The 15,241-nt window shown below is 40.9% G+C and overlaps 1 protein-coding gene across 1 annotated transcript; it reads left to right on the top strand.

The window, feature by feature from the left end:
- The first annotated feature begins 579 nt into the window (after nucleotides 1–579).
- Nucleotides 580–2,587, top strand: LOC122196682 (uncharacterized). Its single transcript, XM_042899831.1, has 2 exons — nucleotides 580–1,432; nucleotides 1,533–2,587. Exon 2 carries the CDS (start codon nucleotides 1,975–1,977, stop codon nucleotides 2,398–2,400), a length of 426 nt encoding a protein of 141 aa, XP_042755765.1. The 5' UTR covers nucleotides 580–1,432; nucleotides 1,533–1,974; the 3' UTR covers nucleotides 2,401–2,587.
- Nucleotides 2,588–15,241: the final 12,654 nt, after the last annotated feature.

Raw genomic sequence — 15,241 nt, 5'->3', positions numbered from 1 at the left:
CAATTGTAAAATGTATAGAATACATGAATTCAATGTTATGTGTTCGGTGTGTAGAATATTAGCAATTATTATTATTCTAGTAGAATGTATGGTATCATCTTGGTGTAAGTATAGAACTGTATTGTTGATTTGATTCTTTAAGTTGTAATGTCTGAGATTCTGGTGGAATTTGTATTTTTAATTTTTTTTCTACCGGTATAGTTTCTATAATGTGTATATGATGTGTGTACTTGGTTATTGAAACTCTAATAATAGTAAATGTATAGTTTTTTGTTTATTGATAAAGTGCATATGTAATATATTCTAATAGAACATGAATATATGTATGAGTATATGTATTTCAATGTTCAGAATGTAGGAGTTGAATACAAAAATGTGCTTGTTGTATTATGGTGGTGATTTATTCTAGAAGAATAAATTAAGAATCTGAATAGAAGGCATGATAATTTGGTAGTTTGTGTTATATTCTGATGGAATAATAATAAGTGCTAGTATTGTGTTTTATGTCGTCACTTAATACATGTTACTATACATTCTTATATTTGTTATGTATTATAGCAGAACAAGTACACGAAGAAGAACAATGCATAAAACGAGAAAGAAGATCAAAGAAAAAACTTGATAAGCCAGTTGCAGAAAAGAAAAGTCCTAAACCTCTAAATGTACTACTTTTTGAAAGGGAGATAAGATCAAAGAGAACACATGAGAGAGTTCCAATTCTAAAGAATATAAAGAATAAGGAAATTGATGAATCTGTGAAAGAGGAAAAAGAAGATCATGTTAGAAAAATAACTAAGGAATACCCACCTGGATTAAGAAATCTGTCAACTAGAATGAAATGTGATAACATCACTGCAGCTGTTAGGGGCATGTCACCGGAACAAAAACAAGCAATATTAAGGATGGGTTTTGGGTCAATTTTGCAAGTGAATATAACAAGTTATCCTGGCCAACTATGCTACTACCTTTTAGATGTTTATGATGCTGACAGTAGAAGAATTGTCCTACAAAACTCTGTTATTGAGATCACAAAGCAAACAGTACATGATATGATGGGGTTGCCAATTGGTGGAGAAGACTTCAATGAGTTGCCATTGTGTGAAAAGGGGAATGAAATTCTGGAAGAATGGTGGGGACAATATACTGGTGATAAGTTCAATGGTGAGGAGTATTTAAGGAGAATTCAGGCCACATCAAAAGATAGTTTGATGTTTAGGCTAAATTTTTTTTAACTCTTTTCATCAACAACTTCATAGAGTTAATGTTGATGGGAACAAATCAAGTAAAAGTGGTAAGGAAGTTGGTGTTGGTACAAGACTTTTCAAAGTTAAATTGGTGTAAGTATATGCTCGACTGTTTGGGATCAAGGAAGAATCTATGGAAAAGAGAAGACAAATCAAGCTACTACACTGGGCCTATTACACTCCTTCTAGTAAGTGTTCAATGGTCTTATATGATATTATAGATTGGTTATTAATGTTTTATTTATATATTTATTTAGTTAATGTTTGTTTTAATTTTTTTTTATATAGTTAGTGTACGTGTACAACATGAAGTATTCTATGAAGTTAGACAAAAGGGTACCTTTTATTGGGCATATAACTGGTGCCAATTTGTTAGAGATTCAACGATACGAAATCAACTTGGGAGGGTTCCGAAGGTTGTTTCGCGATGAGCATGACGATGTCGATATTAATGTTGAAACAGGGGGTGAAGATCAACAGTTGGTCAAGTTTAGGAGGGATTTTGGAGATGAGGAGGTAAAATTATATTTTTGTGTTGCATAAATTTTTAGTTTGTGATTATTATACTTTAAATTTGATCATACATTCTGATAGAATATATGTGAATATTCTGATAGTAAAATTGTTGAAATATTCTTGTAGTGTAATTAAAAAGTAATAATATGTATTGCAGGTGTATGCTGCTGTTTTAGAGCATAGTTATGGGTTAATTCTAACAGAAAAAAGTACTATGGAGGTTGCGTTGAAGGATGGATTGGAAAAGTTCCCTGATAGTGTGTTGTTGAAACAATGGTTGGAAAAGATGAATGAGCTTTTTAGGGGAAATCATGAAGGTACAAACAACACAAATGTGAATGATTCAGATGGGTATAATGAGGTGAATATGAATGATATGGTCGATGGCAATGGAGATAATACTTCACCTGTTAGAGGATTGGTAATTAGTGAACTTAATATAGAGAAAGATGTAAGTTATAATAACCCTGTTAACAACAATGATTTAACAATGAGCCAGTTTCATCGACTTTCGGGAGTGAATGATGAAATGATTCAGATGTTGGAAGAAACTGAGTTACATGTGTATAGAAGGAAAAAGCTAATGTCAGGATTGAGGGGGGGGAGATATGGTTGGAATAAATTTAGGAGAACAGGTTGAGAATGCTGCAGAAGATGCTGACATTGAAGTAAGGGAAAAACGTATGCCTAAAAAAGGCAAAGATATTCCATTCCCCGTACATTGAAAGAATTGTTAAGGTTGGGGATAAACTGAGTAAGGATGAATCAGGAATTTTGTAACGCCCGCGTTTCCAAGCTAGGCATTTTCGTTGATGTAATAGTCTAGGTTAACCTTTGTAACCCGTTTTGAAATAATAGAAGTATATTATTTGAGTATTATGTGTTTTGTGCTTAATTGCTTAATTATGTGATTTGATTAATTAAGAATAAAATCAGCGTCAATATTTAAGTGTAAAATAAACTTGATATCTTTGGATAATACTGTAGTAGTTGAAACGAGGTTTCCGAATATATAAATAACGCCCAAATCTGACTTCGTATGAGGGAGTTATGATTTTCTAAAGTTTCGACATAGCGGTATGCAGCCCGAAATACTCGCTTTGAGATCGAGCGGTTTTTAGTCGAATCAATCTAAACGAGAATCGAAGATATCGTTGTTGGTATCGAAGCGATGAAAAGTTAGGCGGGAACGGACGTCAAACGAAGAAGTTATGAATTTATAACGAAGTTTTTCTGTCCCGGCCTACTAAAAATAATTAATAAAAAATAAAGTCAAAATTAGCCGACGGAGTCTAAACGAAAGTGGCAGAGCATAGTCTCACCTACGCGTGGATATAAAGAACGTCGAAAACGGAGTTCGTATGAAGGAGATATGAATTTTCAAAGTTTATTAAATAATTAATATTTAAAATTAATTATAAAATCTGGTATTATCTGAAGGGGAGTCATCGGACTCATCCGAAGTACGCCCAGCGTACAGTGAATCGTGACGTCCCTCGCACTTGAGTTCTTCGGATGACGCATGCCATGACGATTCGGACGCGTACGCCCCGCATACTGCTGTACGCCCAGCGTACTCCGAGGCTCCAGCCTCCTATAAATAGGATGCGAGGGCAGGCGGCTCATTTGCTCTTTTTCTCTCTTCTCTCTCCCATTTTGCATCGTTTTGCATGCCAGAAGTACCCTGAAGACCCGGTATCATTCCCGAGCCCCGAAGCAAGTCCCGAGGTCCCGAAGATCCCGAGAAGTAAGATTCCCGAGCCGAAGCTCTGCCCGCGAGGAGTTCGGATTTTGTTAAGATCTTCCAGATCTGCCGAAGAATATTACTTCTATAAGCCGTAGTGCAGTCCGATCATCTTCTGATCAAGTGAGTGTGTGGTTACTTTCTTCTAACGCATAATTATGAAGTATTTTATACGAAATACGTGTTATGTGTATATTTTGTTGTTATGTGTGTGAATGTATATTCACTCTCTTCTATCTCATGGATCTGATTTGTTTTCTATGAAATACGTGTTATGTATGTGTGCCTCATCTGTTATGTGGAATATGTATTGATTAAAGCATGCTATACAGGTTTTTAAACTATGTATAAAAATGTATATTTTTATCTACTAATATGTTGGGTAGAACATGGGTAGATAGTTGGTGTGTAATAAACAGATGAGAGGCCTCGTTGTTGTTTTGATTTAGTCATCTAGCAGAGTTTAGATGACAACCATAGACTTTTCTAGACAGTCATGTGGAACACTAGCAGGCTCGCCACCTATAGGTGTTAATGAACTTGGGTGTTCATTCGCTGTACTCCATCCCCCTCTTGGTTGCCTTATTTGACTTATATTGGTGAGGAACCCCCGAAGCATGTGTTGTCGCCCCGATGAAATATTCTTAGACTAGGTCCCTTATGTCAGTTGTCTTAGGGATGTAAAGTGAGAATAACGTGAATGGGTAATTGGGTTATTGTTGGTTGGTGGAATTAAATATAATTATTTATTGTGGGTTGAAAACCCTATATGCTCACCAGGCTCCCAAGCCTGACCCACTCAGTTTTATTTGTATTACATGAAGTGGCGCAAGGGCATAAGATGGATGAATCATCAAGTTGTTTTGTTTACAAGTCTATATATGTATATATTTGTTGAATGACTTGTAATGTTATCATTTATGCTTTATGGTCTGTATCGGAACATGACATCCTGAGTTTTGATTATATAATGAAAATACATTTCTTTTATGAAATGCTTTGGTAAATATTATTTTATCATACTTTGTTTTTGGGAACAAATTCCGCAACTCTTTCAAATCAAAAGGATTTACTCTGAAATTATTTTAAAAGCATAAATGAAAATTGGTCTTTTCTGGCCGAGATTTTGGGGATGTCACAGTTGGTATCAGAGCATTAGTTTAAGCGAACTAGGAATTTGTAGGATTTCTAGACTTAAACTTAGGATGCTAAGTGAAATTTTGAGATGTGTGTCTGTGATATTTAGACACGAGCACTAGTTTATTTTAGGAAACTTGCCTAAAATGCTTTATGTGCTAAATGTTATATGTTGCCATATATGATATTATTTGTTCGGATCTATGGTCTGTTGCCGACCGGATCTAGAAACCTTATGTGTGTAGGATTCTAAGCATACGTCTACGATATTAGAACTAACATGTAAACGTTTCGGAGTGATAAGGATGATTTGAATATCTATCGTGAATGAGGATCTAATTTCACCTTATTCGGTGTATAGATCAAAAATGGTGAGAACAAGAAGTGGAGTTGGAAATGCTGATGAAAACAGGAATCAACCACCAGTGATTGAGCAAATACCTGTCGTAGCAGCACCACCTGAGCCAATAACCATGGCTGGTGTGCAAATGATGATTCAAACAATGTTGGATCGTCAGATGGATGAAACTAGGCGGTTGCTTCAACAGAATCGTGAAGAACTGTCAATTCGTGTGGAAGAGCCCGAATTAAATAAAGGGCACTCGGAAGGTGGAAACTTCAGTGGGTCTATTGGTCAAGCCAACCCACCGATAGTTAGGCAAAACAACCATGATGGAAGGAATGATGGAATGGGATGCAAGTACAAGGACTTTCTAACTTGCAAACCACCAAACTTCAATGGAAAAGAGGATCCGATTGGAGTTATGGATTAGATCTCCGAAATGGAGTTAGCCTTCATGACTTGTGGCTGCAGAGGCAAGTTGCAGACTATCTATGCAGTGCGTCAATTCCGAGGTGGAGCCGTTCATTGGTGGAACACTCTAGGGAAGACGTTAAGCCCTAATGAGCCACTGCAATTGACATGGGCAGAGTTCTTGGTGCAGTTCAAGCGCAAGTTCTGCTCGGCTCAAAATCTGTTGGAGTTGGAGAATAAGTTTTTGGCATTGACGAAAGGAAGCATGTCAGTTGGTGATTACACTAATAACTTTACAGATAATATGGAGTTTGCTTTGCGCATCATTCCAGATGAGCTGACAAAGGTGGACCGATACGCAAAAGGACTCCTATGGGAGTACGAGGTGCCAGTACGTCAGGCACATACTCTAGAGGCAGCTATCTGGGCTGCCAAGTCTATTGAGAACATGATTAAGGGGAGAACCACCGACAAGGTTGAGGTTGGTGAGAAGATAAAGTTTGAGGGAACATCTGGTTCCGGTAATAAAAGAAAAGTTTCGAAATCTGATTTGAAAAAGTTTGGTGGAGGAAAAGGAGGCGAAGCGAAATGGTGTGATAAGTGTAAGAAAAAGCACTTTGGGAAATGTAGTGAGGATGTAACCTGCTACAAGTGCGGAAAAATTGGGCGTGATGAGATTTAAAACCTTTAATCTATGAAGATCGATTAGATCTCAAACAGGTAAATAAGTATAAAACTATAAGAACACGAAAATAAGAACGAGACAGGAGTGAATCAAACGTGTCGAATGATTAAACAAAATCCTCAGAAGAGCTCGATTAAGAACATCAACTGTAGAGGATTAGTAGGTTACAAGAACGATCAAAGAAATCTGTAATACTATCGTTACGCTCTAGAATAATCGTTAACCTAATATGCATGCAAGCATATACTTATATATTAAACATAATGGGCTCTCGGTTGGATAGGCCCAAACCGGAATACAAATAAAATAAATAAACATTCGAGCCCAAAGGCGCAACACTTGAGCAAATCTTCAACCCAACAATCTCCCCCTTTGCGTCAATTGGAGCGAGACCTTCCTTTGTTACTTGGGCCAGCAGCGAGCCAGGTACCTTCTTCTTCACAGTGTTAAACAGACGAGAGATCAGTGCCAGAATCGTCTGCCTAAACCTGATGTACCACTGGATCATGTCATTGAAGTACTTAACATCATCCGCTGTATTCTCTTTACACCTTCGAATGATCGATAGTACATGCTCTAGACAAGCAGTGGTGTAGAGATGTTTGTCAGCTAAAGCAAAGAGACATTTCTGTCCTTCTGCTCTAGTGAACATGACCGAATTACGTCTCGGGTCGATCTTGCCCATCTTCATCTGATTGAGATCACTGGCCGATCCCATAGGAGCTATCTTCGGTTTCTTCTTGAAGACAGTAGCAACCTCCCGATCCATCAGGGCAACCTCCATGATATAACAGACAATCATCCTCTTGATATGGTCTATAATCAGACCATATTCAGCTTCATTTATCAAGAGGATGTTGTGCAGAACAATCCAATCATGAGGATTTAAGTTCGGTAGATCCGCCAGGGAGATATGATGTGTAGTTCTTGCAGATCCCCGAATCACCTTGAACCGAACGTTTATGAATCTACCTTCGATGTAAGGCTTCAGTACCCGAACGCTTACTATCTTCTGGGCGCTCCAAGTTAGATATTGAGGACGAGCAGCCTTCAGATAGAAGTCGATGAGCTCCCTATCAAGCTCAGCGTTCGGATGAGGGACTTCAAAGATATTTGAGAAGGCATGGAAGATGAATGCCTTTCGAGTCAACGGCATGTCGAACTGCCAATCGACAGAATTATCGCAGTCGAACGAAATCACCGGCTCGAGCCATAGTATGCTGGGAGTGTCTATGGCCTCTTTGATCATTCTCTCCCGAGTCCATGCAGGGAAGAGAGTCTTCCTGCTCTCGAGGAGATCGTAGGCTTCCTTCTGCTTGCGTTCGGCTTCTTCAGCCTCTCACGCCACACGATTTACGTCTTCATCCACATTGCGACTGTTCTTTCGTTTCAGCATGTCCGCAATGGTCTCCTTGTCTTCATCTTCATCTTCTTCCTCAGCTATATTTTTCCCTTTGTCCTTCACACCCGAACCCGAAGCTTGACCAGTCGGAGGTGGTTCGGTTGTCTGAGTAGCTTTGGAGGAAGGAGGTGGTTTCGATCCGGTCTTCTTCTCTTCTCCCCCTTGTTTCGGAATGGACACGAAACTAGGTAAGCCTTCTATTTTGCTGAGAAGGTCCATGGCCGGAGAGAGCTTTTCAGCAAGGGTTCGCCTCACCGAATAGTTTAGAATCGGATCATGTGCTTCTAGGATGTTGGATAAGGCAGCGTGTACATCCGAAACACATGTCTTGATGACCTCCCTTTCGGATCGAAGAGCTTCCAGCTGTTGTTGAGAGTTGGATAGCTGAGTGCTCTTGACCTTTAGGGCGGTGGTTTTGCTTGCGAGAACGTCCATCAAAGAGTTTTCAGCCGCAAGATCCTCTTGTAGCTTAGCAAGACGCTGATCGATGGAGGCACGAAGGGCCGAGTTGTCGTCGCTTATGGTTTGGCGAAGGGCAGCGAACGAAGTCAACTCCGTTGAGACGAACTTTGCCAATTGCTGAACAATCGGTTCCAAAGTTGTCTTGGTAGAATCCGCACTCTCCTGCAATGACTTTAGTAGAGAAGAGGCGTCTGAGAATAGTTTATCGACTTTTGCGGTCGCAGGCTCACAGGCTTTGGTAGAGGCGTCGATGGCGGCAGTTGCTGAGGCTACCGAATCATGCTGAGCCCTGGAGAAGGCATCAACAATCTTCTGAAGAGCAGCTTCAGATAAGGAGGACTGTTGGTTGGAAGAGGAGGCGAGAAGTAAGTCAACCTTCTCGTTGAGCTCCTTAAGATGCTTCTTTGTCACTGGAGCATCATTCTCTTCATCACTCTGAACCTGAAACGGACTGAAATAGACCGAATCAAAGGTCATGTGATCACCGCCAAGAAAAGGGTTTTCTCCATCAGAGGCATTTTCTGGAGATGGAGGGGGTGGTGAAGCTGGGGGTGTTGTGGGTTTTGAGGATTCAGGTTGAGTATGGGGTGGGGTAGTTTCGGGTGGTGGTTGAGTGTGGGTGTGTTCGGTTGTATGGGTTTCGGTTTGTGGTGGTTCGGTTACGGGTGGGGTTTCGGTTGCACTGGTATGAACCCCCGTATCAGATACGTTGGTTGTTACCTTTGCCGTGGTTGTTGTTGTATTAGTGAAAATGGGTGGTGGTATAGGGAAAGAGGTTGGGGGAATAGTGGTAGTGGGGTTTATGGTCGGAATGGAAGTAGGGATAGTTTGTGTGGGTGAAGGGATGGGTGAGTTGTGGATTTCCATGTCTGGAGTAGGAGATCGGGGTGGGGTGTTGCCTCTTTGAGGGGTTTCGCCTCCTTGAGAGTCGTCCGAACCCGAACTCTCACCTTCCAATTCACTTGAAGAGGAAGGGATGACAAGCTTGCGCTTCGGTTGAGTCTTCCTCCTCTTCGGCTGTGGGGACTGGGCAGCCTTTGTCTGTTTCCTCTTCTTGGGAGAAGGACCCTTAGTAGCTTTGGTCGCTTGCTTCCCTTTGTCCGCCTTTTTGCCCCTTGGCACCGGTTTCTCAGCATCGTGGATGGACTTGAGCATTTCCGGTGTGAGTTCCCTTGGCCCTGACTGTTTGAACTCCTTGATTGTCCTGATGATCCTGCTGTCAGAAGGAACATCGCCGTACATTGTCTCCGGAATAGAGCCAATGAAGGAAAATTTGGACACATCAGATACGATAATCTTGGTGGTATGAAAAGTACCGACCGAAGACATCACCGCACCAGCAGCAGTAGGGATATCCAGTTTATCCATCGCCCACTTGGTGATAAGGATCCAGAATCGTGCAAGAGACACCTCCGAATGCCTTGATGAAGAAGAAAGGCTCTGGATGAGCTGTTGCCAGAGGACCAACCCAAAGTCCAAGTTGATCCCGTTGTAGACGGCATACATGATTGACAAGAAAAGTCGACTGGCACCGTCGGATCCTGAACTCCGTTCCGACAAGCCCTTGAAGAGGACTGTGAACATGCCATTCCACTGCGGCGGCAAGCATGACTTCTTGAACTTCGCAACGGAGACGAGCGCCTCCGTGTACCCCATGTTATAAAACATGTTGTAAAGATGGCCCACCGGAATCGATTCCGGATGGATTCTTGAAGAGTCAGCAGCAAACCCTAGCAGAGTGCAGAATCGCTGCCTTGAAATCGAGGTCTTGTGATCAGCAACCTCAAAGAACACCCGCTCAACTGCTTTGTCGTAATATGCAGTCGCATACACCTGTGAGAGAGCCACCATTGGCACAGACTCAATCCTTGAGAGCGCTGGAGCTATTTGAGAGTACTTCAAGCACTCAATGATCGGCGACATGTAGGAGTCGTACGCCAGAGGGTTGAGATCAATCACCAGACATTGTTGTGGACGAATGGGAAGGATTTGTGAGGTAGCATGGACGGAAGAAGATTCTGCCATTGTTGAAGGTATGAAGAAGATGATGAACAGGAAAGCTTTTTGGGAGTATTTGTTCTCTTGAAATTTCGGAGGCAGTAAAGAGGTAAATGGTGGTGAAGACTGCCTTTTATAGTGGATGATAGGAGAGAGAAAAATCGTTTCAAATCTGCTATGGAAATACGAAAAGGTTTGCTGAGTGACAGATGGATGACAGTTGAGGCGTGCGATGATCACGTAGGAGAGAGAGTGTCAGATTTCTAGGATCACGCCGACCAACAAGCGCCGTTTCAGGGAGAAAACCGTTTCAATTCCTCACGCGCCTTTAATTGCTAGAGAGATGACGCTTGGATGTGGCACACGCGTCCACTTTGTCAGTAAAAGTATGGTCGTTTCAAATTCACACGCGCCCCTTTTGAATTTTTACCACTGGTTGAAATTCAATCCTTTTATTTCCTGCCTGAGTCAGCAACGCTTCGTCTTATCTTATTGAATCGCATCTTTTGAATTAACTGCCCACGTGGAGGATTGTTGACCACGTCTTAATTATTAACCACCAATTCAATAAATCAGCCTGGAATTAATTAGTAACGGAATTTTGGAAAATCAATGATTTTCGTGCAAAGAGTGTAAAATGAAAAGAAATATAGCAACTCTTTTTAGGATTAACGGTGATGTCAATAATGACACGAAACTGATGATCCCGGGCACGAATCTCTTCCTTCAAGGTCAAGAGAGACCTTAAAGTGTTAATGTGGATTCCCCTTGAATTACGATCAAACACTTTTTAAGAAATGTTGAAAGGCTTCTTTTAATTAGGCTACTTTATGGTGGGTTTCGCTTTGATGCAACAATTTTAATCTTGAAATAAGAAAGAAAGTGATCAAAGTACTTGTGAGACCGGTGTAGTCTGTTGAACAAGTAGGTAGGTATTTATTTGAAATTGGCTTGGAAAATATAAAATCTCAAAAAAAATTAAAAACTGGATCCCAAGGGAAGAAATGTTATGGCGTTTAACAATTTCATAGGAATCACACAAAATAAAATTTGAGATTTCAGGAAAGGTTATCCGTCAATTCTTTGGTGAAAACTTGAGCAAAGTAATTGATCACCGTCAATTCAGATTTGGTGTTGAATTTTGGGTTTCACTCAGCTCGTAGTTACACGAAACTAAGATCATAAACACAGATGTTGTGTAACCATAAATCTCAGTGGTAATTTCTAAGAGTCTCAAGGGTTACATTGATGAAACAAATGTAATGGAGAAGTGTAATGGAGATGGTGTAAGAAAATAAAGTACCTCTGCTGCGAAAATAAGGACCAAGCAGAAAAACTCTTAACTCATGTGAGAAGAGAGTGAGGTAGCTCATGATTAGAATAAATGAGGTAGCCTTATTGGGAAGACAAGGTTTGTGTATACCAGGTCATGAAGGCTGTTATTCAAAATCTTATGAGGCTTAGGACACATACAGCAGCATGCTTCTAGGGACACATAAGTAATTCATCAATTGTACCCCCATAAACGAACGAACACTCATCAAGAAAAATAAATTTATTAAAGAAATAATAAAGAAATAAAAGAAAAGAAAAAAAATTTAATAAAATTTTAAAAAAAATTAGTAAGAGAAAAAAAATAAGACTTAAAAAAAACTTTGGAAAAAATATTAAAAACCGAACCCGAACGTTCGGTTGGTTTCGGTTGGAAAAAGTTTTGAAAAACCGAACCCGAGCGTTCGGTTGGTTTCGGTTCCAGAAAATTTGGAAAAACCGAACCCGAGCGTTCGGTTGGTTTCGGTTCCAGAAAATTTTGAAAAACCGAACCCGAGCGTTCGGTTGGTTTCGGTTCCAGAAAATTTTGAAAAACCGAACCCGAGCGTTCGGTTGGTGTCGGTTCAACAAAATTTTGAAAAACCGAACCCGAGCGTTCGGTTGGTTTCGGTTCAAAAATTTTGAAAAACCGAACCCGAACCTTCGGTAGGTTTCGGTTTTGGAAAATTTTAAGAAACCAAGGATTTTAGACATGCAATTGGAAAATATTTTCAACACTAAGAGAAACAATTTTGTACAAGTAATATACAACCAAGAAAAACTACCTTTGAAGTGATGAGCGAGTCAGATGGTTTAACCGAACCCGAACGTTCGGTTGGTTTTGCTTCTTATGTTTGAGGTTGAGAGGTAGTGTGAGGTACTGACTCTGATTCCATCATACCTAGCCCTTGCAATATTCTGTTGAATGATGCTTCAGGAAGAGCTTTGGTAAAGACGTCAGCCAGTTGATCAGTGGTTCTTACGAAGTGAACTTCGACGTTTCCATCTTCCACGTGATCTTTGATGAAGTGATACCTCAATGCTATGTGTTTGGTTTTAGAGTGTTGCACTGGGTTATGACAGATCCTAATTGCACTTTCAGAGTCACAATATAGTGGGATCTTCTTCATATTGAGTCCATAGTCTCGAAGTTGACTCTGGATCCAAATCACTTGTGAGGTGCAAGAAGCAGCGGCTATGTATTCCGCTTCGGCAGTAGACAACGACACACACGTTTGTTTCTTGGACTGCTAGCTGACCAACTTCCCGTCAAGGAATTGACAGCCACCAGTAGTGCTTTTTCGGTCGATTCCACATCCTCCAAGGTCAGCATTAGAATAGGCTTGAACGAAGAAGCCTGAGTTGGATGGATACCATAGACCTAAGGAGGTGGTTCGCTTGAGATAGCGTAAAATGTTCTTCACTGCAAGCATGTGAGGTTCGCGTGGGTTTGCCTAAAATCGAGCACAATAACAGCAGGTTTGTCTAGGGATGGAGTTAGCTTGGTGCCGAATGCCATTGGGACTTTGATTTTGGAGTCTCCCATCATACCAAACTTTGCTAGGAGAGTCTTCGTGTAAGCTTCCTGATTGATAAAGATGCCTTCGGGTCCCTGTCTAATATTTAAACCAAGGAAAAAGTTAATAGGACCCATTGAGCTCATTTCAAATTTAGTCTCCATCAACTTTCTGAATTCAGCTGTTAAGCTGGGATTCGTAGAGCCAAAGATGATGTCATCGACATAAATTTGAACTATCATAAGGTGGTTACCTTCCTTTTTGCGAAAGAAGGTTGGGTCAACCGAACCTTGTTTGAATTTAGACATCTTTAAGAATTTAGTCAGCGTTTCATACCAGGCTCTCGGAGCTTGTTTAAGGCCATACACAACTTTATCCAGAATATAGCAATGGTTTGGATACTTTTCGTTCACGAACCCAGGAGGTTGCTCCACATACACGGTTTCTTCGAGTTCTCCATTAAGAAATGCACATTTGACGTCCATTTGGAAAACTTCAAAGTTTTTATGGGCAGCATAAGCAAGAAATATTCTTACAGATTCCAGCCTAGCTACAGGAGCGAAGGTTTCTTCATAATCAATTCCTTCCTCCTGACAGTATCCCTTTACAACCAGACGAGCTTTGTTCCTTATAACATTCCCTTCCTTGTCCATTTTGTTCCTAAAGACCCATTTGAGACCAACAACCGAAGCATCTGGAGGAGTTGGAATAAGGCGCCAGACTTTGTTCCTTTCAAATTCGTTTAGTTCGTCTTGCATTGCTTGAACCCAATCAGAGTGATCGAGGGCAGTGTTAACTGTCTTCGGTTCAACTTTTGATACAAATGAGCTAAACATACAAAACTCAACCTTTGAAAATAAGGATGTCTGTTTTGCCTGCAGTTGTGATCGGGTCAGAACCTTCTCAGAGACATCGCCAACCACTTGAGAGATAGGATGATCTCTGGTCCATTTGGTAAGAGGAGGATAGTTTGGATCAAAGGTAGGGTCTAGTTCAGCATTGATCATTTCTTCTGGCTCGGATTGGCTCTCGTAATCAAGCGTCATATCATCATGCTCCCCCTCGATTGATGAGCTTTGAGAAACTTGTGGTTCAGAGGTTTCTTGTGGTGCTGGACTTTCAGGCGTTGAAGCACCTTCGGTTGGAGAAGCACCTTCGGTTGCAGTTGTAGAACTTGGCTCCCCCTCGACATGTGATCTTGGCTCCCCCTCGACATGTGAGCTGGTCTCCCCCTCGACAGAAGCATTGTTGAATGGAGGTTGATTAGAAGTCGATCCTCCTTCATTCATTCTCCTTGCAGCTTCTTCGACAATCTGCTTCATGTGGTCAACCTTGTTGTCTGCTGCACCTGCTTCTGAGAGAGAAGCTTTCTCTGGTTCATCAAAGAGCTCCAGAAATTTCTCGTACAGATTAGCGATCGAGACTGTGACTTGGCCAGTTTGAGGAAAGATTTCCCCAGCGGTGTCTTCTTTGGCCTATAGCTTTTTGACATAGCTATCGTCAAAGGTCAAATAATATGTCTCTTCAATTTTTCTCGAATGCTTGTTTAGGACCCTGTATGCCTTAGATGTGAGAGAGTAGCCCAGAAAGATTCCCTCGTCGGCTTTGACATCGAACTTGTTGCGGTTTTCTTTAGAGTTAAAGATGAAACACCGTGAGCCGAACACATGGAAAAATTTCACATTGGGCTTTCTGTTGTTTAGTATCTCATAAGGGGTGAGCGTGAATCGCTTGTTGAGATAGGACCTGTTCTGTGTAAAACAAGCAGCAGAAATAGCATCAGCCCAAAAATAAAGAGGTAAGGAAGCGAAACTTAGCATAGTTCGGGCAGCTTCACAAAAAGATCGGTTTCGTCTTTCGACTATTCCGTTCTGTTGAGGTGTGTAAGGAGCTGAGAAGTTGTGACTTATTCCCTTTTCTTCTAGAAATTCTTCAAACTCCCTGTTCTTGAATTCTAGACCATTGTCGCTCCTGATGTTGCGAACGACCTTTTTGAGCTGTACTTCAATTTGCTTGATAAACACCTTCAACTTATGAGTCGCTTCAGATTTGAGCTTTAGAAAGAACACCCACGTAAATCGAGAAAAGTCATCAACAATAACAAGAATATACTTGCTACCACCGATACTTTCGATAGATGAAGGACCACACAAGTCAATATGAAGTAATTCAAGTGGTTCAACAACTTTTGTGTTAATTACAGATGGATGACTTTGGCGACTCTGCTTCCCCATTTCGCATGCAGCACACAAATGATCTCTATCAAACTTGAGCAATGGAAGACCCCTAACATGACCTCCAGTGACAAGTCGGTTGATATCGTTAAAGTTGAGATGAGAGAGTCTTCAGTGCCACAACCAGCTTTCGTCAGATTGAGCTTTTGATAACAAGCATATAGCTGGGTTTCCTTTGATGGATTTAAGATTTAGAGGAAACATTTCACACTTTCGCTCCGACTTGAGAATAACTTT

The sequence above is a fragment of the Lactuca sativa genome, chromosome 2 (assembly GCF_002870075.4).
Source record: "Lactuca sativa cultivar Salinas chromosome 2, Lsat_Salinas_v11, whole genome shotgun sequence".
In the NCBI taxonomy this organism is placed as follows: Eukaryota; Viridiplantae; Streptophyta; class Magnoliopsida; order Asterales; family Asteraceae; genus Lactuca; species Lactuca sativa.
The sequence above is the reverse complement of the archived record's forward strand: the minus strand, read 5'-3'. Positions and strand labels throughout refer to the sequence as shown.

Excerpts from the sequence above, each read along its gene's own strand:
- LOC122196682 (XM_042899831.1), top strand. The coding sequence starts at position 1,975 with ATGGAGGTTGCGTTGAAGGATGGATTGGAAAAGTTCCCTGATAGTGTG.